This window comes from Myxine glutinosa, unplaced genomic scaffold (genome assembly GCF_964187855.1).
Source record: "Myxine glutinosa unplaced genomic scaffold, kmMyxGlut1.1 SCAFFOLD_2523, whole genome shotgun sequence".
Taxonomy (NCBI): domain Eukaryota; kingdom Metazoa; phylum Chordata; class Myxini; order Myxiniformes; family Myxinidae; genus Myxine; species Myxine glutinosa.
This window is the reverse complement of record NW_027618617.1, coordinates 44172-66740: the sequence shown is the minus strand read 5'-3', so window position 1 is coordinate 66740 and position 22569 is coordinate 44172. Positions and strand designations below refer to the sequence as shown.

The 22569-nt window shown below is 45.6% G+C and overlaps 1 protein-coding gene across 1 annotated transcript in view; it reads left to right on the top strand.

Moving 5' to 3' along the window:
• Positions 1–4990: 4990 nt before the first annotated feature.
• LOC144889311 (protein unc-13 homolog B-like) overlaps positions 4991–22569 on the top strand; it is a gene marked incomplete at both ends in the record, with an annotated part of 44279 nt that continues 26700 nt past the window's right edge. The window contains 3 exon segments of the mRNA XM_078769434.1: positions 4991–5114; positions 11405–11478; positions 11597–11654. Of these exon segments, the coding sequence (XP_078625560.1) occupies positions 4991–5114; positions 11405–11478; positions 11597–11654 (256 nt within the window).

Here is a 22569-nt window from a genome sequence, read left to right as displayed (position 1 = left end):
ACAATTCACTTTCACTGGCTGGCACTTTGGCTGTCATCACTGATTGATCCTCAAGCGCAGTATCAACTGCAACCTCATCATTGATCTGTTCATCGGTTTCCTCCACAATGGTGTCAAGAGTGCCAGAAGTATCTGGAACATCATCTCCACTCCTACTATTAAGGAAGCAGTATTTGTAGTTTTGTGTCTCTGTGTAAGACTCAGTGTATCCCAGCCGGTGGAACTTGTTGAGCATCCATTTTGACCCAAATCTATGATCAAGTTGTATGGCAAGCCCCATTTGGTGTGGCAATACTCCAGACCGAGGTCGACAGGCCTTAATAAAATTCTGCCCCCAAACGGCAACTCTTTCGTCTGTCTTGACAATCGGTCTCAAGAACATCTGAAGGCTTGCAGGAACAAGTGTCAGCTGACTATCGATGTCAGTCATACTGTGTGTGGTGGGGTATGACTTTGGACCTAAATCAATCAAGGCAATATCATTGGATATGAACTTGAGTGCCGTCTTTATGATCTGAGTCTTCTCATCTCCATGGTCAAGATTAGCATGATGCTCTCGCAGAATCTTGTCGGTGCCATCTTTGAGACAGAGTACATCTGCCCTTCTTCCTGTGTTGTGAAATACAAGGTGTCTTCGTATTTCTCTAGAAGTTTTATCTTTAGCCAATGCTTTGAATAAGAAAGGCTCTTCTCTGGTGACTGATCAAACTCCTGCAGCTTTTCATGGACTTGGTCCATGTTCATTACCCCATGCTCTAATTCTGAGTCTAACCATTCGCAGAATTCAATAAAAACTGCCTCTCGCTCCTCATCAATACTCCTCTGTCCTCTCTTCCTTTTTCCTTCCTCATCAGTATACATCGGATTTTTATGTGAAAAAAGAAAAAATATTTTTTCACATAAAACGGCTTTTTTGCGCGCAAAAAAAATATTTTGCTATTTTCGGAGGAAAAAAAGATTTCGTCCTTTTTCGGGAAAAATAAAATATTATGCCCTTTTTGGTCGAAAATGTCTGGCAACGCTAAAAAAAATTAGGGAATTTTTCGAAATTTTTAACTGCGATCGAAATTTTTAACTGCGATCGATCTCAAAAACAAAACGTTGCGTCCACTTGCGTGCGTTGCGTCCCCAGCATGTACAGCAGTGAGGCGGTGTACTACAGTGAGAGAGTGTACACAAAGTGTGAACAAGTCTCCTATCAAGATGAGTGCTGCTCTTCGTGACAAGTGGCTGAAGGAATTCAACGCTGGCGGCGATGGGGCCACCTTCAAGTAGGTGTCGAGTGACACAGCTTTCTGTCGAGCTTGTGAAAAGACTTTCCGGGCGAAGCAGAAGTCTGAGCTGGCCCAACATGTCCGAGGAGACCGCCACAAGAGCAACTTGGCCTTGAAGAAGAAGAGGACGGTCACGCAAGCCACCATGGAGGACTTTGGTGGCGGAAAGAGGCACAAGTGCGACGTCGTGGCTCAGGGGCTGTGCCAGGGCATGCTGGCCGCTGGCATCCCAAGGTCGAAATTGGAAAACCCTGCCCTCCGGTCGTTCCTGGAGAAGCACATCACTCTCCAGATCCCCGATGAAAGCTGGATTCGAAAGCACTACCTCGACAAGTGCTACGACGAGGCCTTGGCGGGGATCCGTGCCGACCTCGGACAGCAGCCCATCTGGCTGTCCGTCGACGAGACGACCGATTCGGCAGGTCGATATGTGGCCAACATCATCGCGGGACGCTTGTCCAAGGAGGGGTACTTTCGTCCCCACCTCGTCCAGTGCATGTTTCTGGAGAAGACCAACTCCGGGGAGATCGTGCGTGCAGTCAATGACACGCTGCGCTATCTTTGGCCTGATTTCAAGCCTCAAGGTGCCTCAAGGTCCTCGTCAGCGACGCCGCGGCCTATATGATCAAGGCCGGCCATGCCCTGAAGGAACTCTTCCCGGATTTGCTGCATGTGACTTGCGTTGCCCACGCGCTCCACCGTGTCTGCGAGACAGTCCGAGAAATGTTCAAGGACGTCAACGACCTGATTGCCACGACGAAGAAGGTGTTCGTCAAAGCCCCGTCGCGTGTTGTCTTTTGGAAGGAGCAGCAGCCCAATCTTTCTCTCCCCCCAGAGCCCATTCTGACTCGGTGGGGGACGTGGATCGACGCCGCGGTGTTTTACGCCGAGCACTTCGAGGCCGTCAAGGACGTTGTGGACCAGCTGAACGATGACGACGCGATGGCAATCCGGAGTGCCAAGGACCTGTTCGGAAAGGCGGACATCAAGCTCAGTTTGGTCTTCTTAAATGCCCACGTGTCGTTCATCCCGAAGATCCTTAAGCAGCTGGAGGAGGCCGGCATGGAGCTGGCCAAGGCCTTCCAGCTCCTTGATCAGGCCAAGGAGGAGCTCGAAAAGATCCGAGGCTGCCGTAAGGAGATCCTGCTCACCAAGTTCAAGGCGGTGCTGCAGCGCAATCCCGACATTGGTGTGCTGAGGACAGTGGCTTTGATCCTGGATGGAGATCAGCACGGATCTGAGGTTGGTGTGCCGGCTGGAGTCAAGCTTGCCGACATCCCCCTCTTGAGGTACTGCCCCATCGTCAGCGTCGACGTGGAAAGGTCCTTCTCCGTCTACAGAAACGTCCTCACCAACCGCCGACACCGCCTCACCAAGGAGAACATTACCAAGATAATGATTTCAAACACCTACTTTAACCGTTCCTAAAAGGGTCTTGTCAATTTCTTCTAGTCCTCTACTTATCAAACAATGCGGTTGCAATAAAGGTACCTGAACGTCATTTTTTACCTGTTTACTAGCCCAGAGTGCTTAATGTTGTGCAGGAAAAAGCTTACCATTTTTTGTTCTTTTTTTGACTGATTTCTGAAAAACTTGGTAATAATAAAAAATGAATAAAACGGGGGAAAAAAATATTTCGGGATTTTTTCACATAAAAAAAAAAAACTTCCGCTTTTCAAAACATAAAAGGCCTATTTTCTTAACATAAAAATCCGTAGTCTACTCATCAGTCTTGGACAAACTGTCACCTCTCGCAAACATAAGTTTGCATCGCAAATGGTACAGTGTTTCTTCTGCTACCAAGTCGTTGATCCCTTCCAGGCGTCCAGTGACTTCAGTGCCCCAGTCATCCCCGCGACTCCGTGCTGTCTTCAGCAAGCTTGCCTTCAGTGTATCTGCAGTCAAATTATCTGGCACTCTGTATTTCTTTCTAGCTTGTGCTGGATTATTTTTGTAGAGCTGGGCTGGTTGGTTGCAAAGAATGCATACATCCTTATACAGGAGGTCAACTGACTGTGATCTTCTAGAACTGCAGCCAGTTGATGAACTGAACTCACAAGTAGTGCGTCTTCTCTTCAACTTTGATGACTCTTTCTCTGCCTTTGATGCTTGAGCTGACTTCTTGGTGGTTGCAACAAAGTTGTTGTACAGATCATTTTTACACTTCTGGTGGTACCTCAGTTTTCCTTCCTTTTGAGCCTCCTTCATACGTTCCACAACAGTAACATTTTCGACAGTTTCTGCTTGTTTTAATAAAGTTGAGTATCCCTTTGGAGTTGCCTGTATGAGCCTTTCAGCTGGTGTATCCGAGCGTGCACAGATGAAGCAATTGAGCACAGGTGGAGTAACGTCTTCATCCATATTGCTAGACTCCATGTCCTGCAAAGTAGAAAATGAGATATATTTAGAAATTATTTTTCCACAAAGGAGTGTCTGTGGTGAAATATAAATGTTAACAATCAACTCAGAATCATGAAAAACCCTTATTTGACCCCTCATAAGTTACTTAAGGGCCGATTTAAAAAAATAAAAATTCTCGAAAATAATTTTTCGGTACCCGAATTCAACAGCTTTTTTTCTGGGTTTCCCACGGGAGTTGACCTTCAACATTTTAACACATGTTATTACACACCTTTACAAACATATTGGTGAAGAAATTTTTTGGTAACAATTTAGTTAACAGATTTTCATATGTTTCCCTTACTAGAAGTAGTGAGATTGCATGGTTGCTGTCATGGTACCAAGCTGAGAAACCTGGCCCGTGTTTACCACACGAGCACGAAGCGAAAAGTGAGGTTAAGCAATTGGCTCACTTTGTCTACAAACATCAGTTCATGATTGACCAACTACTTTAATTTTATTTCTATGGAATATTTTATTTTTAACATGAATCGGAACACGAACCTGTAGTTTAGCAGTACTTTGGACACTGAATTAGGCAACTGGTATGGAGTCTCATCCTGATTGCGCATGTGTAGAGAGGTGTGAGAATTTTTTTTTTTTTACTCTGTCTTCCTGTCTGGCAGTCAACGAAATTGTAAATTATTCCAAACATTAAATTTATTGTTTTAAGGACGTCATAAAGGACATGAAAAACGAGCACAAATAATTAATGCAACGTGTTAAATAAGGTGGTGTAAAAGGCGCTGCATCAACGGTGGTATACTTAAAAAAAAAAAATTCTGCAGCCTTTAAAATAGTTATTTAACTTTAATTGAATTATTTACTTGAACACTATAGAACACAAATTGCCTTTTGACATTTTCAAAACCCTTCTGTTTAGCAGTAGCCCACTTCGACAAAATATTACGTCATTTCAACCAATCAAATGTATCGCTCGCAGACCTCGCCCATGTCCTTGTTTCTCAAGACTGCATGGGGTAAGGTGTGCAGGGATCTATGATCTCTCAAGTTGTCTGTGTTGTGCTTTGTTATTCATTATGTAACGTTCATGTGGAGATGGGTTGTACAGAGGATTGTTTGATGAGATTATTGGAATCTATTTTAAGAAAAAAAAATAGTTTTTGACTGGATTATCCATTGTATCTATTTGCTCGTTTTGACGGTTCTTCATTTTGGCATTACTGGCATAAATCTTGAAATTCTACTTTTGTAAGCTTTGTGGTCATGTGACCTAAAAGTAAAATTTGAGAAGTTTGTGTGTGGATCAACGAAGAGAACATGCCATTGTCTTTAGCATCCCATGCCATACGCAGGAAGGTCCTGGAGAGTGGATTACGCTTGATGCCGAGGCGCTCATGCAGGAGGATGAGGTGTGCGGGACCCGAACTCCGACCTTACACCAAATCTTGCTCGACACGCGCTTTGAGCTACCTTTTGGTATGTATTTCCTAAGTGACCCTTCTTTGGTCACATGCTCACATCTGTCTTCCCTTGGTGTTCTGACTCGCCAGAGGGTTTGCAGCATGTCACATGACCAAAATGTGTTCTGTACTCTGTGTTTGTATTAGAGGCACCATGGGCACCTGTACTGATAGTGCCTTCATCAAACATGGATGCTCCCATATACAACCTTTTTTTTTTCTTTTTCTCCCTTCCCCCGGTGATCCCTCCACTTTGTGTTTGCCCGGTGACCCTGTGATCCCATATTGTTGGCTGTTTTACCTCATTATCAATTTATTTAGTACTTATTTGTTTTCTTTCTCTTCTGGGCAATATCTCGGGCACCTTTTGAGCTAGGAAGCTGATATTTTGACAAGACAGTGACAGTGATTTGGCTATAAAGGGTATTTTTAATTGATCAATTAATCAATTATTATGTTTTTTTTTTTCTTTTAATTAATTTTCAAAAAAGTTAGATTCGGATGAAACGGTGGTGGTTGAAGTATGCTATTAGCCAATTGATTCAGGAATTATTTATTTTACTGTTATTATTTTATTTATTTTAATTACACAATTGATCAATCAATTATTGTACACCTCTCCCTCCCAATTCCGTCTCCATGTGCTGCAAGACGGCATCGCCAGGTGCCGAAGGTGCCCCAGCAATGTCGCACACTGGAGGATATGTTATTTATTTATTTGCCATGGGCGATGTATTTTGAATGTAGCTCTACTTGTTTCATTTTCTTTGCTGATATTTCCATCATAGTGGTACAACAATCTTTTTTCTCTACCAGTTCCTCTTCTTCATACTAGATCGTATAACAATTGTTTTTGCCTCAGAAACCTATGGGAGTAGATGTATATGTTATGGCTGTTGGGACTTGTGCAATTCTCGACTTGTACATAATGTCGCACTCCACCGGGCCTCACGATGCAGGCTTTTATGCCATCATCTGTCCTTAAGAAAATTGGATCCTGCCACAACATATCATACTCACAAGAGACATCAAATTGCAGTCATTGAATGGCCTTCCAATTTTCTGTTCATGAATCACTATTAGACATACAATACTCGCAGTTTAAAGGCTCATTTGTGCTGCACATGTGATGATGGAGCAACCGATGGCCTTTTCTGGCAAAACTATTCCTGGATATGCTGTAACCATGAAACTAGAGGTGAATGCTTAAGGGCAAAGAAGCAAGCAATTGCTGCGAACTTGGGGATGCAATGTTTCAAAGTTCGATTGAAGACCTTTTTGACTTTGCACAAATGGCAAAGAAGCAAGCAATTGCTGCGAACTTGGGGATGCAATGTTTCAACGTTCGATTGAAGACCTTTTTGACTTTGCACAAATGGCAAAGAAGCAAGCAATTGCTGCGAACTTGGGGATGCAATGTTTCAAAGTTCGATTGAAGACCTTTTTGACTTTGCACAAATGGCAAAGAAGCAAGCAATTGCTGCGAACTTGGGGATGCAATGTTTCAACGTTCGATTGAAGACCTTTTTGACTTTGCACAAATGGCAAAGAAGCAAGCAATTGCTGCGAACTTGGGGATGCAATGTTTCAAAGTTCGATTGAAGACCTTTTTGACTTTGCACAAATGGCAAAGAAGCAAGCAATTGCTGCGAACTTGGGGATGCAATGTTTCAAAGTTCGATTGAAGACCTTTTTGACTTTGCACAAATGGCAAAGAAGCAAGCAATTGCTGCGAACTTGGGGATGCAATGTTTCAACGTTCGATTGAAGACCTTTTTGACTTTGCACAAATGGCAAAGAAGCAAGCAATTGCTGCGAACTTGGGGATGCAATGTTTCAACGTTCGATTGAAGACCTTTTTGACTTTGCACAAATGGCCGGAAAACTGTTGGCGTAATGGCTTCAGCGTGTCACATTCAAGTTGGCTAATGTCGATTGGTCGGCCAAATGTCGGGAAGGTAAATTGTCAATTTCAGGCATATCGGTGTTTCAGCAGATACCACCATATCTGTAGAATAGCCTTCTCCTAAAAAACGTACTTTGAGAGGGTAAATGAAAGGGCACAAGCAGAGGTACATTCACCGAACAATAATTTAAATATGGCTTGGACTGTTTTACTAATGCTAGAGCTACCCACCTCGGTGTGTGTCCACGCGTATGTGTCCACGCGTATGTGTCCACGCGTGTGTGTCCGCGTGTGTTTTAGTGTTTTAATGCTGTCTGCTGCCATCATGCAGGGCATATGAAGGTGATTATATGGTGGCAGTCAAAGTGACACACACACACACACACCGATTTTTATAATGCAACAATATTCAAAATAATATATGTAGTTGAATGTTCATATTTTAGAAATGGACTGAAGCTTTTATCACTACTTTCACCTTTTACTTTGGTTACCTAGTACAGATGTGAAACTGCGGATAAGCTAACGAGACCGAGGTCAATGCTGAGACCCTTGCACAAGTGGATAGCTGTCTTCGGTTCTCATGGCAATAAAATAATGGACCCGTGGACTCTAGTTTGGGAGAAAAAATATATATATAAACCTTTGCGGCCTTGCTCCCATGTAGATAAAGGAGTGGCACGTATCTCTTAAATGACGGGCAGTTTTCCTTTGACCAGGTCGTAGTTTTTGATCACGACATGTGGCTCAAGCTGAGTCACAACTCCTTTTCTGAGCACAGATTGAGCACCAGTTCTACCTGATCCAGGTTCTACCACACCCTGAATTGATAGTTGAATAGGGCTGACAAAACAGCTCCTGTTTCCATGGGATGTAAGTTTTGTCAGATGTTAGGTGAGTGGCTCGTTCCTTGAAGCCAAGCTCAAATTATTTTGCCTCATCATGCAGTTATGAGCAATAGTTTGATCATGACTCCACAGAATGTTAATTTTTTTTGGCTGCAAAGGCCATTTTATGCTTTAACGCTAAAATTTCCCCATTAACCCAGATGTGGATTCCACATATTGACTCCTCGATGCTCGATTTGTCTGTTAGGCCGAGAAAAATATATTTCCGGTCTTTGGTCAGAGAGGTCATTGATTTTGACCCTGCGCATCAACAATTTTATTTTTTATTTTTTTCCCAACGGTACCTAGTTTCCAACGGTAGCCTGGTGTTGGCTTAGCGGTTAGGGTGCCGGCTTGGGATCCTAGGATCCTGGGTTCGAATCCCAGTTGATCGCTGAATTAACGCCAGGGGGGTTGACTCAGCCTGTCATCCTTCCCAGGTCGGCAAATTGAGTACCAGCTTGCTGGGATGAATGATCATGGTGTGTACCCAGATTCAGGATAGGTACACTGTATCCCTGCGCATCGTAAGAGTGTGACCAAGGGTTGGCGTCAGGAAGGGCATCCGGCCATAAAAACATTGCCTCAAACAGGGAACCATGATTGTCATGGGGCCCGCAAGGCTAACCCCCGCTCTAGCGGGGAAAATTGCCTTAAAAAACAATCATTCATTTACCTACAACAGCGCGCGCCTGTTGTTGCCGGGCCGGCACGCTATCTCGGGAAATACGGGTCTGTGAGGGTCGCCATTGGTATCTACGTTCGCGCACGGTTCAAATTGTCCAAATTGTCCAAATCCAACCAGCCGTTCCAAAGATATGAGTAGCTTTGTGTGCCGTGACGTCATGAATTCAATCGGCTGGATATTGTCATTTATTGAAACGATGACGTTCTTTGTCGGGTTCGTGTGAAGCAATCAGAAGGGCAAGAGAGCTGCGGGTGGTCTCGTTAGTTAGGCCTGGATCTTATCTCGTTTGTCATGAAGTTGTAAGTGTCTGTGATAATCTGGTGGACTGAGAGAAGAGATCGTGGGAGACCATCGGCCTTGTTAGACCACTTGTGCATGCGCAGTGTTGACATGATCGATGCTTTGGAATGTTTGACGGTACGGCGAGGCGATCTCGAGAACGAAATGGCAGTCTATAATATGCTTGAATAACTTAATAATTTTCAGAATAAATACATTTTAAAATAACAAGCTTGTGTTCATCTATCTATAATTCCAGTAATCTCTGTGTGTGTGTGTGTCTGTCTGTGTGTTTGTATGCGACAACGATTTCTCGACAACTACCGGTCCGATATACTTGAAACTTGCCAGGTATATTGCTGGGGACCCGAGGATGTGCCTTTTCAAGGTTTGAAATTAATCGGACAATTACTTACCGAGATATGTCCAAAAAACGCTTCAACCAATCACAGAGCAGCGAACGATCGCGTTTGCCGAACGTGGCGGGCACACTCTGCCTCGGATGGCACATTTGAGAGCGTATTCATTTATTTCACGTTTGCAAACTATGTTGGCGTTAAACTATGTTTTACAACTGATAAAAACGAATTTGCGATTCATTCGCTTTCCTGCGCGTTTGTGTACGCGATGGCGATTTCTTTACCAAACTCCGGAAGCCGTTCGCTTTGGACCGAACCATTGCATGTAAATAGAGGGGGGGGATTGTCACCACTCGCAAGCCGTTCGCTTTGGACCAAACCATTTCATGTAAATAGAGGGGGGGGATATAATTTTAGATATAGATATAGTACGGGCAATGCCCTAGTTATTTACAAAAAGGCTTACCAGTCCCATTGGCTTTCTTTATTTTCTGGCGCCACGGCAGATGAGGAGGACCGCAAGGCATGAGAACACAAAAAAACAACACCTTTATATGTGCAATCCATGCTTTTCAAAAAAAAAAAAACGAAAAAAAACCCCCGCATCACCGCATAAATTCTGGAACTTTGGTCTGACCAGAGACCAGCAATATATTTTTTTCGGCCTTACATACGTCCAACCATCCCACTTTGACCTGCTTTGGGAAAGGGTCCGATTGAATTGCCAGTCAATTTTGAGTTGAGCGATATAGGGAAACAAGACAACAGATGCTGTGCAACTGTTACATTGGTTGACGATTAAATGAAATGAACAGCCTTCACTTTCTCGCCATTTGCCATTTCAGGAGATCTAAAATATTTGGACAGCATGCAAAGCATGTCCGTCCTAACGAATAACAATTGAAACCATGTCCAGGGAGGAGAGCCACGGAAAAGTGATGGAGGGGCTGGGGAGCAAGATGGTTAATTCTACGATTTGGACATTTTAAGTGGAATGGTGTTGGTGTTGGCTTAGCGGTTAGGGTGCCGGCTTGGGATCCTAGGATCCTGGGTTCGAATCCCGGTCGATTGCTGAATTAACGCCAGGGGGGTTGACTCAGCCTGTCATCCTTCCGAGGTCGGCAAATTGAGTACCAGCTTGCTGGGATGAATGATCACGGTGTGTACCCCGATTTAGAATAGGTACACCGTATCCCTGTGCATCCTAAGAGCGTGACCAAGGGTTGGCATCAGGAAGGGCATCCGGCCATAAAAAAAAACATTGCCTCAAACAGGGAACCATGATTGTCATGGGGCCCGCAAGGCTAACCCCCGCTATAGCGGGGAAAATGGCCTTAAAACGATCATTCATTCATTCATTCAAGTGGAATAAGTTTACAAAACTGAAATATTGCGAACACCAAAGACCGCCAGACTTGAACCAGTCCTGCAGTAGCCACTTACTATTGAACTGGTGTAACATGCAGATGTCAACAGGTGTCTTTAACCATCGTTAGTGCCTGCTACTTCACTGTTGCACTACTGAGTGTGTTGGAGCAGTTGGATAAATAAAAATGGGCCGAGAATGAATGACTAGCACAGTTGAATGGTGACGGTGACTTATCATTTGCTAGCCTGGTGTTGGCTTAGTGGTTAGGGTGCCGGCTTGGGATCCGAGGATCCTGAGTTCGAATCCCGGTCATCACTGAATTAATGCCAGGGGGTTGACTCAGCCTGTCATCCTTCCGAGGTCGGCAAATTGAGTACCAGCTTGCTGGGATGAATGATCACGGTGTGTACCCCGATTTAGAATAGGTACACCGTATCCCTGTGCATCCTAAGAGCGTGACCAAGGGTTGGCATCAGGAAGGGCATCCGGCCATAAAAAAAACATTGCCTCAATCAGGGAACCATGATTGTCATGGGGCCCGCAAGGCTAGCCCCCGCTCTAGCGGGGAAAATGGCCTTTAAACGATCATTCATTCATATTCATGCTTTAACTGTGTGGGAAAAGGCACCTGGTTGGTAACGTACGGTGCCCAAAATTGTGACAACTAGACAATGGGGATAAATGCTGGTATCATCACCTTGCCGGTGTTGTTTGCTCACGGCCTGCCATGAAAGCTACTGTTTGTTTTTGCTTAAAACATGTGCCCTGAGGCTCCCTTCGTGTCACTCACCACTACCCTCATCCTCCATTCATTACAGACATACCGGATGAGGAAGCTCAGTACTGGGCTCGAAAACTTGAGCAGCTGAACAGCGTAAGGGAACACGACGGGGTGAGTTATTCTGACGTGATCATCGCCGGGGGGACTATAACCAAGCAAAGTAGCGTTTGGAGAGAACTAGAACATCCTCAATCTCAATCTTTTTTTCTTTCCTTTGTTCCGAGAGCAGTACACCATTCACGATGACGTGCAGAGGCAGCCCCTGACAACAGCCCCTTCTCAGTGCTGTAAGTCCCTGCAATGCACATCACGCATTCTACTTCCAATTCCACTTCCAGCTTTGAGGCATTTAGAACATCCATTTTGAGGAACCTGTAAGTTCAAGCTTTTACTCGATGATGAACAGGGCGTCCATTCGGGGTCTCATTTTACAATAAATACCATCTACAAGACTAAATGTACTAAACTTGCAAGGCACACTGTTTTCTCTCAGTTGTCAAGAAAACATGTTTGATTCATAAAATGCAGAACAAATGTTCTAAAATAGAGTTGATTCCTTTTTGGTCTATTGGATATGCCAAAAAGGAAGAACAGTCGTTCATTATTCCTTACGATGTAATGATGCTTTGATGTATCAAGGTCTTGCAAATGTTTGAAATGAGAAATTATAAGGTTGGAGTGAAAATTATATTTCTCAGATCAAAGGTAATAAAAATGTACAACAGGATACAAATGTTTTATGGGAATTTGAACAGGTGCATGTTACGTGTTGTTGTTGTTGTTTTTTGTGATGCCGTCCCTTGGAGGACTGTCTCTCTAACACACACACACACACACACACACACACACACACACACACACACACACACACACACACACACACACACACACACACACACACGCGCGCATACATGCATACATGCATACACACATACACACACACACTCTCTCTATTATATCTAACTGCCACCCCTTGCAGGACTATCTGCAGTACTGATGAGAACTTCACGATACCACTTTCCATGAGGAATGCATTAATATATATATATATATATATATAGTCTGGGATCCGAGGTAAAAAAGTGATTTTGAAGTGACACCCCTGCTATAAAATGTTTGACCCCTAGATCATGTCTGTGGGGGTGTTAGCCACCAGAAAAGTGACTTTAGCAAGGTAGTTTGGATTGCGCGAATTCTGTAAGGACGTTTTTTAACTTGGGGCGTCAACTGTAAAAAAGCAAGAAATTTAGGGGTAGGGGAAATTCAATTGACCATATATCCCATAATACAGGGGTGAGTGCAACAAATTACCACTCATTCTTTTTGTTATAAATTTGGCTTTTATATGAAACATGATTCAACGTGATTGGACCATCCATGAGGTCAGCAGAGGTCAAAAGGTCACGGAAAGTGGGTTAAGCTGAAAATTTAGCTCCTTTATCAAATAAATCACATATGTATATGTCACAATATGTTCTTTGCATCCTTCTACTGTTTCTGGCCTATATTGATCGTAATAGTGATGGTTTACTATGGTGGTTGATGCTTTTCATCTTTTGTGTGGTGCTAGGGATTATTATGCTACATTTGTTTCAGCAACTTGCTTCACTCTTGCTGATCTTTATGATTACCATAGATCTTCAGCCTTAAACTTCCATTCAGAGACACAAGATGGTGGTAGTTTTGATGCTACAACAAATATAATTTATCAGTACACATTTGAGGGAGAAGGAAGTGGGGAGGTCGTGGGGGCAGTGCCCCTTAAGAAAACGAGGAAACTGACTATCAGTGAACCAGACAAATTCGTTCCAGTAAGTAGTAAACTGACACTGAAGGACAGAAGACAGGCTAGGTCATTACGTGATATTGAACTTCCTCATGATGACAAGGGGGAAGCCTGCTTTCTAGCTGACAAGAACATCGTTTGGTTCCTACTGAGGATGTATCCAACACAGTTGATGACGGGTGAAAACGACAAGGACACTGGTAGCCTGACATGGAGCAGCTTCTTTGAATACAGTTCTGGGCAACATACAGATAAAACAACGATTGGTTATGGACCATTGCTTCCACAAAACCCAACCAACGCAGATCTAGTCCAGACCTCATTGGACTACTTTGTCTCCTTGAGTCTTAAGATGGGTCAGGCTAAGACGGTGGTGACTTGTGACCAGGCGATATATGACATAGTAAAGGGGTTGTTTAGGAAGGAATCGGAAAAGTACAAAGATGTTATTGTTCGACTTGGAGGATTCCATATTGCCCAGAACTTCTTGGGATTGTTACGTGGTCCCCTCGGTGAATACCTGGTCTCGGTGACCCCCGGACCGTGAGAGGAACTTCGCCAGAAAGCTGTATTAAATATGCGCTTTCGCCACGCAATCCATATGAATTTCACCCCAGAGACAACTGACGTTCAAGGATATATTTCCAATGGGAATGACCATACAATTGCAATGACACAGCCACGGAGATTTTCCCCGAGCAATCAACCATATACCACCATCAACAATTCCCAATTCACAAGCACTTTCCTATGAGTAAGATGGCCATCTTATATACGTGTGTCCCGGTGAGTACTCACGACACCCTTTTGGTCTCGGTCCCGCACAATGTCTCTGGGCCCCTCCTGACCAAGATGATGGTCGCCGTCACCGCACTCGGGCGGTAGAACGAACCCCGGGTGGACGTGTTTCCACCGGGCAGGTATCGTACCAGGCACCGTGGCTGCAGCCCCTCGTGGCCACGCGAGGCGGATACGGTAAAGCAAGCCAAACCCCACGCCGCTTGCAAGGCGGGTTAGGCCCCAACGTGCGACCCGCACGCGTCTGTTTGGACGGTGCCGCCAACGAGGCCAGGCGCGGGGTCGATGCACGGCCCCACGTCAACTTGCCGTCTCCACCGGGCAGGTACAAGTCCCGGTAATTCCTCTCGCCAGACAGGCTTCGGATCGGAACGCCGCTTTTCCACCGGGCACAAGGTCGATCCCACCTTTTGTCGGAGCGGGGCGAGGAAGAATCCTACTCGTCCCTTTTCTTCCTCGTGTCTTTTCTTCCTCGTGTCTTTTCTTCTTCCGTTTCCGGTCACTTCCGTTTCCGGCCACTGGTTCAGAAGGGCTCCTGACCCTCCAATCACAACAACCCTTAATATACTACACACGGATAAGCAAAGACCTGAATGGTAATCCACATACATTCACATAAATATGTAACACTCCCCCCCTTCAAGAAAGAAAGTTTGAACCCAGCGAAAACTTTCTTTGCCGGCCAATTTGGAGAAACAAACCAGATAACTCAACCCCCCCACATTATCAGTTGCCCCCGGGCACAGTTATCACTTAAAAATAAAGCAACCAAAATTTCACCACAACCCCTCCAGATTACTCACTCTGGACTAAGCACCAGCAACGACATTGTCCCTGCCAAATCAAACTCCATCTCATGACCCTCTGACTTTGACCGCCAGTTTCTTGTGAATGAAGGTTAAGGGGTTGATCAAAGATCCAAAGTTAAGCCACTCGATAGCACTTTTTCTGGGAGGCCAAGCCGAGTATTCACTACATGGATGCCTTTAGGAACGTGGAGTTCACGGTTAGTCCGTGCAGGAAAGTTCTCTACATGGGCGCCTTGAGGAACGTGGAGTTCACGGTTAGTCCGTGCATGAAAGTTCACTACATGGACGCCTTTAGGAACGGCGTTCACGGTTAATCCGTGTAGGAATCTTGGCTCGGCGGCTCCGCCGCATTCACTGCTTCAACTTCTCAGAACTTCCCTAATAATTAGGGTGGGACCACTTGTCCCTGTAGTCCCATGAATAGCGGTCTCCTTCTCGGCCACTACTTTGCCAATCCTTCCTTCGGGAGCGGCCGTAACTCCGGGAGCCTACATAATAATATTGATTGCGGCCACCACCAAAACTACCGCCCAGTTGTTCTCTCCTGTAGACCTCTCGACGCCTACGAAATGCCTTCCCTACTGTTATGGTCCGACCCTCCAAATCCTTGCCATTCCAATTCTTCTCTGCCTCTCTGGCGTCTTTTGTGCTGGCAAACGTGACAAAGCCGAACCCTCTTGACTGTTGCGTTTCCCAGTCTCTTACCAACCGCACTTCCACCAGCGGCCCATATCTGTTGAAGACAGAGGTCAGAACTTCTTCCTCTGTTTTGAAGTTCAGTCCCCCTACAAATAACTTGGCACTTTTGTCGCCATCCCGAGCTGGTGTGGCGTTATTTTCCCTGCTGGGCTCTTTACCAACCCTCAGGTTACCATAAACTTGACCCCCGGCCAAATCATTCCCGATAACCACAGATACACCCTCTACAGGAAGCGTGGCTTGTAAACTGACGGTGACCGGTCCTGACACCAAATCGGACTCCAAATGGATGACATGAAGGGGAGCACTAACACCGCCCCCGATCCCCTGTAAACGAACACTATCCCCCGTTGCCGTCTCCTCGGACCATGGCAAAATGCCTTCAAGCATTAAAGATTGATGTGCCCCTGTGTCCCTCAATATCCTAACCGGTTTCCGGTTAGTCGAGGCTCCATCCCGTGACACAAACCCCTCTGAAATAAATGGTTGGTAACCCTTTTGATGGCGATTTCTCACAATGGCCATTGCGTTTGGAGTCGTAGTAGTCGGACTCCGCTCTGGGTCTTCGCTTTTCATGCGGTAACAACTGGACATCAAGTGTCCAGGTTTCTTGCAAAAAGCGCAAGTAGGCCCGGAGGAAAAACTCGTGGTCTGCCTCGGGCCCCCCGAACTATAAGTTTGTCTTGGGCCCGCATCCCTCTGATTTCGAACAGGTGGGGTATCATAGTTGTCCCCATAATCATCTCGAGGCCGCCGCCATGTATGGTCGTTCTCCGCACCTGCTGTTCCCCACCTCCCCTGCGGAGATCTAGGCGAGGAGTTAGGTTTGTGGACCCCTATTCGGTGGGTTAAGGCATAATCATCTGCCATGGTGGCTGCGTCCCACAGCTTTGGTACTTTCTTTTCCTGCAGGTACACTTTGATGTCCTCGTGGACACACTGCTGGAATTCCTCCACCAGGATCAAGTCCCGCAATGTTTCGAAGTCTTTCCCGACTCCTTTTGACTCACACCACCGATCAAACATGTTTTCTTTCACCCTGGCAAACTCCACATGGGTCTCACTCTCCCTCTTCCTGGCATTCCTGAATTTTTGCCTGTAAGCTTCCGGAACCAACTCATAGGCCTTGAGGATGTGCTTCTTCAGTACCTCATAATCTGCACATTGGTCCATTGGTAGCGCCGAATAAATTTCCTGAGCTTTCCCCACCAGCACACTTTGCACGAGTATGGTCCAGGCCTCCTCCGGCCAGTTTAATTGTCGAGCCACTTTCTCAAAGTGTGGAAAAAATTTCGCGACTTCCTTTTCACTGAACGGTGGAACCAGCCTCACATGTCTGCCCACATCCCAGGTTTTCTGGTTAGGTGTCGACCCCGTCAGCAAGGGTGGTGCCTCTCCCCGTTCTCTCATTAACTCCAGCTCCTTGAATTTGATTTCTTGCTGAAGCTCCATGTCACGTTCCTTTAATTCCCTTTCCGCTTTTCTCTCCTCTGCTTCGAGGTCCCTTGCAGCTCTCCTCTCCTCTGCTTTTCTCCCTTCTAACCTTTCCTGGAGTTCTCGTTCCACTCTCCTTTCCTCTGCTTGTTTCTCTTCTCTCCTCGCTTCTGCTTTCCTTTCTTCTTCTGCTAACCTTTCCTGGAGTTCTCGTTCCACTCTCCTTTCCTCTGCTTGTTTCTCTTCTCTCCTCGCTTCTGCTTTCCTTTCTTCTTCTGCTCTTTCCTTTTCTGCTTTCCTTTCTTCTTCTGCTCTTTCCTTTTCTGCTTTCCTTTCTTCTTCTGCTCTTTCCTTTTCTGCTTTCCTTTCTTCTTCTGCTCTTTCCTTTTCTGCTTTCCTTTCTTCTTCTTTTAACCTTTCCTGGAGTTCTCGTTCCACTCTCCTTTCCTCTGCTTGTTTCTCTTCTCTCCTCTCTTCTGCTTTCCTTTCTTCTTCTTTGATCCGTTCCTGGCTCCGTAATTGCAACTCCAGTTTCCGGAGCTCAACGTCTTCTGGTTCTTCGGGTAGCCACTCCCAGGCTAACTCGTCCCATGTTCCTAATCCCACCATAGATTGTATCACCGTGGCCTGCAACTCTGCCTTCCTCAAATTAGTTCGGACCTCCAAGTTAAAATGTTTGGCCAATTTCAAGAGGTCCGACTTTAGCAACGCTCGGAACTGTGCCTCACTCGGGGTTACCCCAAAGTTCTGTGCCACAAACGCCATGGTGCCTATCGTTAACACCTGTTAACCTTCACCCAAGACTTTACCCCAATTTCTCAAAAAAAAAATTTACCAATTAATAATTAATTAATAAATTTTAATTAATAAAAAAAATGATTATTTTATTATTTTATACAATTTTAAATCCCGGACGTAGACCCAATTGCGAAACCGCAAATCGTAATTTGGACGAGCCCCCAATTCTGTTACGTGGTCCCCTCGGTGAATACCTGGTCTCGGTGACCCCCGGACCGTGAGAGGAACTTCGCCAGAAAGCTGTATTAAATATGCGCTTTCGCCACGCAATCCATATGAATTTCACCCCAGAGACAACTGACGTTCAAGGATATATTTCCAATGGGAATGACCATACAATTGCAATGACACAACCACGGAGATTTTCCCCGAGCAATCAACCATATACCACCATCAACAATTCCCAATTCACAAGCACTTTCCTATGAGTAAGATGGCCATCTTATATACGTGTGTCCCGGTGAGTACTCACGACACCCTTTTGGTCTCGGTCCCGCACAATGTCTCTGGGCCCCTCCTGACCAAGATGATGGTCGCCGTCACCGCACTCGGGCGGTAGAACGAACCCCGGGTGGACGTGTTTCCACCGGGCAGGTATCGTACCAGGCACCGTGGCTGCAGCCCCTCGTGGCCACGCGAGGCGGATACGGTAAAGCAAGCCAAACCCCACGCCGCTTGCAAGGCGGGTTAGGCCCCAACGTGCGACCCGCACGCGTCTGTTTGGACGGTGCCGCGAATGAGGCCAGGCGTGGGGTCGATGCACGGCCCCACGTCAACTTGCCGTCTCCACCGGGCAGGTACAAGTCCCGGTAATTCCTCTCGCCAGACAGGCTTCGGATCGGAACGCCGCTTTTCCACCGGGCACAAGGTCGATCCCACCTTTTGTCGGAGCGGGGCGAGGAAGAATCCTACTCGTCCCTTTTCTTCCTCGTGTCTTTTCTTCTTCCGTTTCCGGTCACTTCCGTTTCCGGCCACTGGTTCAGAAGGGCTCCTGACCCTCCAATCACAACAACCCTTAATATACTACACACGGATAAGCAAAGACCTGAATGGTAATCCACATACATTCACATAAATATGTAACAGGATCTATTGGATTTTTCATTATGGAGAGTGGCATAGAGGACATTCTGGTTTCTAGTGATATCTGTGGTCGAGGTACAGCCAATAAAGTCATGGCAGGAAAAGATTATTATAAGATGGTCCATTATCATTCATGGTTGTGAGGCATTGTTCATGCTGAAGTGGGAGGCATTTGAGAAATGGCTGTTGTTCGAGAAGAATGAGGAGACACTTTCTTTGCTTTCGTCTCTGCTTGAAAGTCTTAGAAATGCCTTTGACAGGAAAGAGAAGGACGAATTTGCTGCACTCATGAAGGAAGTCATGAAATGCCTAGAGTCACTGGAGTCGCTCTGGGGAGATTTTGAGAAGGGATTAGGAGTGACACAGCCCATCTTTGGAGCATGTACATAGACATGGTGCTTATCCTAAGGCGTTACATCCATGCTGAGAGAGCTGGGCTGTGGCAACAGCACTTACAAGAGGGACAGAATATGCTACCCTATACCATTGCTTCCGGCCATAGTAAGTACATGTCCTGCCTTCCGATCTATCTCAGTGAGATGCAAAAGCTTCCAGAAACAGCGCCAGAAGTGCACGAGGAGTTTGCAGCTGGCAAATTCACAGTTCACCAGACTGCAGGAGACTTTAATGGTGTGTGGACAGACCTTGCCCTTGAACAGACCTACAATAGGGAAGGCAAAACAAGCCTCTTTAAGGGTATAACACAGTCTGAATCAGCACGAGAAAAGTACATCAAGGCTCTACCGTTCATGACCTCCGTCTCTGAAAGTGCAAAACAGATGGCACACATGGCCTCGCCGAAATCTGACCACCACGAGAAGCTGAGGAAAGACGACATGGAAGCCGTGTTGCAGATCAAACGGACCGTGGAAGAGAAGATGCAAAACCCATTCAATCCTTCACTTGCGACAGATAAACTAATGAACATATCCACAGGTCAGATTCTTGCAGCAACTACCCTGGTAGATGTCAAACGTCTAGGCTTGGACGCAATGGATGCTGCCACGACGACGAATGCAGACAAGATTGTCCAACCAAAGATAGAAACATTCGCCACGCATCTGAAGAAAAGTAAGAAAAAGATGGACACTGTGAAAGAAGTCATCAGAGAGGAGAGTGCAGTGACAAGGGCACTTTGTTTCGCACAGGACCTGAGTGATGAGGCACGGACTGACGCATTTAGTTACGAATGGCTTGAGTACCCTCCCTCGTTGTTTGAGCCAGAGAAGAATGGATTTTCCATGCGGAAAGGTTGCAAATTCAACTATCTATCCACTCTACAGGCAGAGGTTGCCAAGTCATGGGAACCGTTAAAAGAGTTGCCTCCTTCTGCATCTGATGCAGTTTATGTAGTCGATGCAATGGCATTCATCCAGCGGTTCAACACACTTGGTTCGAGTACATTTGACCAACTTCAGGAAAGGTACAGGAACAAACTCTTGAACATGAAACCCAGACATTGCACTGAAGTGCATTTCGTGGGCGATTAATATGATTTTGGGTTAAAGAGTCTAAAAGGGGATGAACGCCAGAGACGGGAGTCAAATACTAACTTGCCAGAGTTTGTTCCAGCGGACATCATGAAAATCCCTGATTGGAACACATTCCTGTCAAACCCTTGTAACAAGACCAATCTGCTGTCGTATCTTGCTTCACGTTGGTCCCAGGAGTCATCCTGGCCTGATGGCTTCTGCCTGGTCCTTGGGGTCAACGCCCAGGCAACTCGTGTGACGCAGACGGAACATACCAATGTTGATGAGCTGTACTGTTCTAACCACGAGGAGGCGGACACCAGAATCTTTGCTCACATTGCTAGCTGTGACAACAGCGTAGTTGTCATTCAGGCTACAGATACAGATATCATCGTCTTGTCAATGTATCATTTCCCTCGGTTGACAAACGTTGTTGAGTTATGGGTGGAAAAGGATGATCTGTTCCTCCCCATTCATGACTTGGTGAATGAGTTGGCCAAAGCAGTTGGAAAGGACGTATTGGCACTCACAGACACAATGCTCATCTCCTACATTCTGTCAGGTTGTGATTCGGTGAGCTATCCTTTCAAACGGGGTAAGAAGAGAGCAGTGAAAGTCGCACTCCAGCATGTTCACAAACAGCCAGCGTTGTCCAATTTCATCCGACATGAATCCGGACCTTCTGCACATGATCAGGTGATAACTGAAGCACGAAGCTTCTTTTGTGATCTCTATGGCAAGCTAGGGTATTCATCCCTGGATAAGCTCCGCGCCCACTTGTTTGCATCTAGCAAACTAGATCTGCGCTCCCTTCCTCCAACAGAAGATGCTTTTCACTTCCACGTTCTCAGGAGCCTTTGTCAGATCAGCTTATACAAGCAAGCTTCACTCAGCAATCCAGTGCTTCTTCCACCTGAAGAGTATGGCAGGAGTGTGGATGGTGACAGGTTAATTCCTGTCATGAAGAGCAAGCCATCAAAGCCTTCTGCTGCGAAGTTGAAGTACTGCAAATGTAAGAAGAAACCGAACTGCCTGAGGAATTGCCCTTGTGCGAAAGCTGGAGTACCATGCATCATTGCATGTGCCTGCAATGGCGACAGAGAAAAATGTGGACGGCTTCTGACTGATGACGGTGATGATGATGAGTAAATAGAGGTAATGACACTTTTCCAGACAGTATGTGGTATGACTTGTCGTTTTAAAACATGTTGAAGAGTACCGTGCAAATAGATAGTGTGAATGCCCGATTTTGGTGATTTTTTAAAAGTTATGCAAATCTAAAGTGACATACATGCCAGTAAGTTAAGTTCAGTCGGGGCATTTCTTTCCCAAAAACATTTGAGGGGTACAAACAACATATTTTGGGTGTAAAAGTTTGGCTATATTGAGCTTCAAGTAGGAAAAATGTGATTTTATTTACTAAAGGAGCTAAACTTTTAGCTTAACCCACTTTCTGTGACCTTTTGACCTCTGCTGACCTCATGGATGGTCCAATCACGTTGAATCATGCTTCATATAAAAGCCAACTTTATAACAAAAAGAATGAGTGGTAATTTGTTGCACTCACCCCTGTATTATGGGATATATATGGTCAATTGAATTTCCCCTACCCCTAAATTTCTTGCTTTTTTACAGTTGACGCCCCAAGTTAAAAAATGTCCCTACAGAATTCGCGCAATCCAAACTACCTTGCTAAAGTCACTTTTCTGGTGGCTAACACCCCCACAGACATGATCTAGCTGTCAAACATTTTATAGCAGGGGTGTCACTTCAAAATCAAATTTTGAGGTCTCGGATCCCAGACTAATATACACTGTATATCCAAATATATCTTCAGTTCTCCAGCTTTCAATGAGCGCACGTTATGACGGCACTGCCATGTACATACGCTCTGCCTGTCAAGCTCTTAAGAGAACCCTCCGACAGCAGAATTTTGATCTTAGTTCAGATACTGTCATAAGTGTATGTAAAACTCACAGTTACCGACCTGGTTTCGCCCTTTTGGGGCTCATCAGGGCAACGCACTGCATACACTTATGGCTCTGAAAATCTTTCGATTATATACCAGTTACTATGCGATTACATAGATATATATATTAGCCGAATGCACCCGGCTTTGCCCAGGTCCTTTTTGAATGAATTTACTACTATAATTCAGCTTTTACTCGTGGCCATAGAAGATTGACTACTATAATTCAGCTTTTACTCGCGGCCGTAGAAGATTGACTACTATAATAATTCAGCTCAGCTTTTAATTGCGAAATGGGCCCAGCCCGGCCGAGGCGGCGCAGTTTTCCTTTGACCAGGTCAGTGCCTCCCCCCC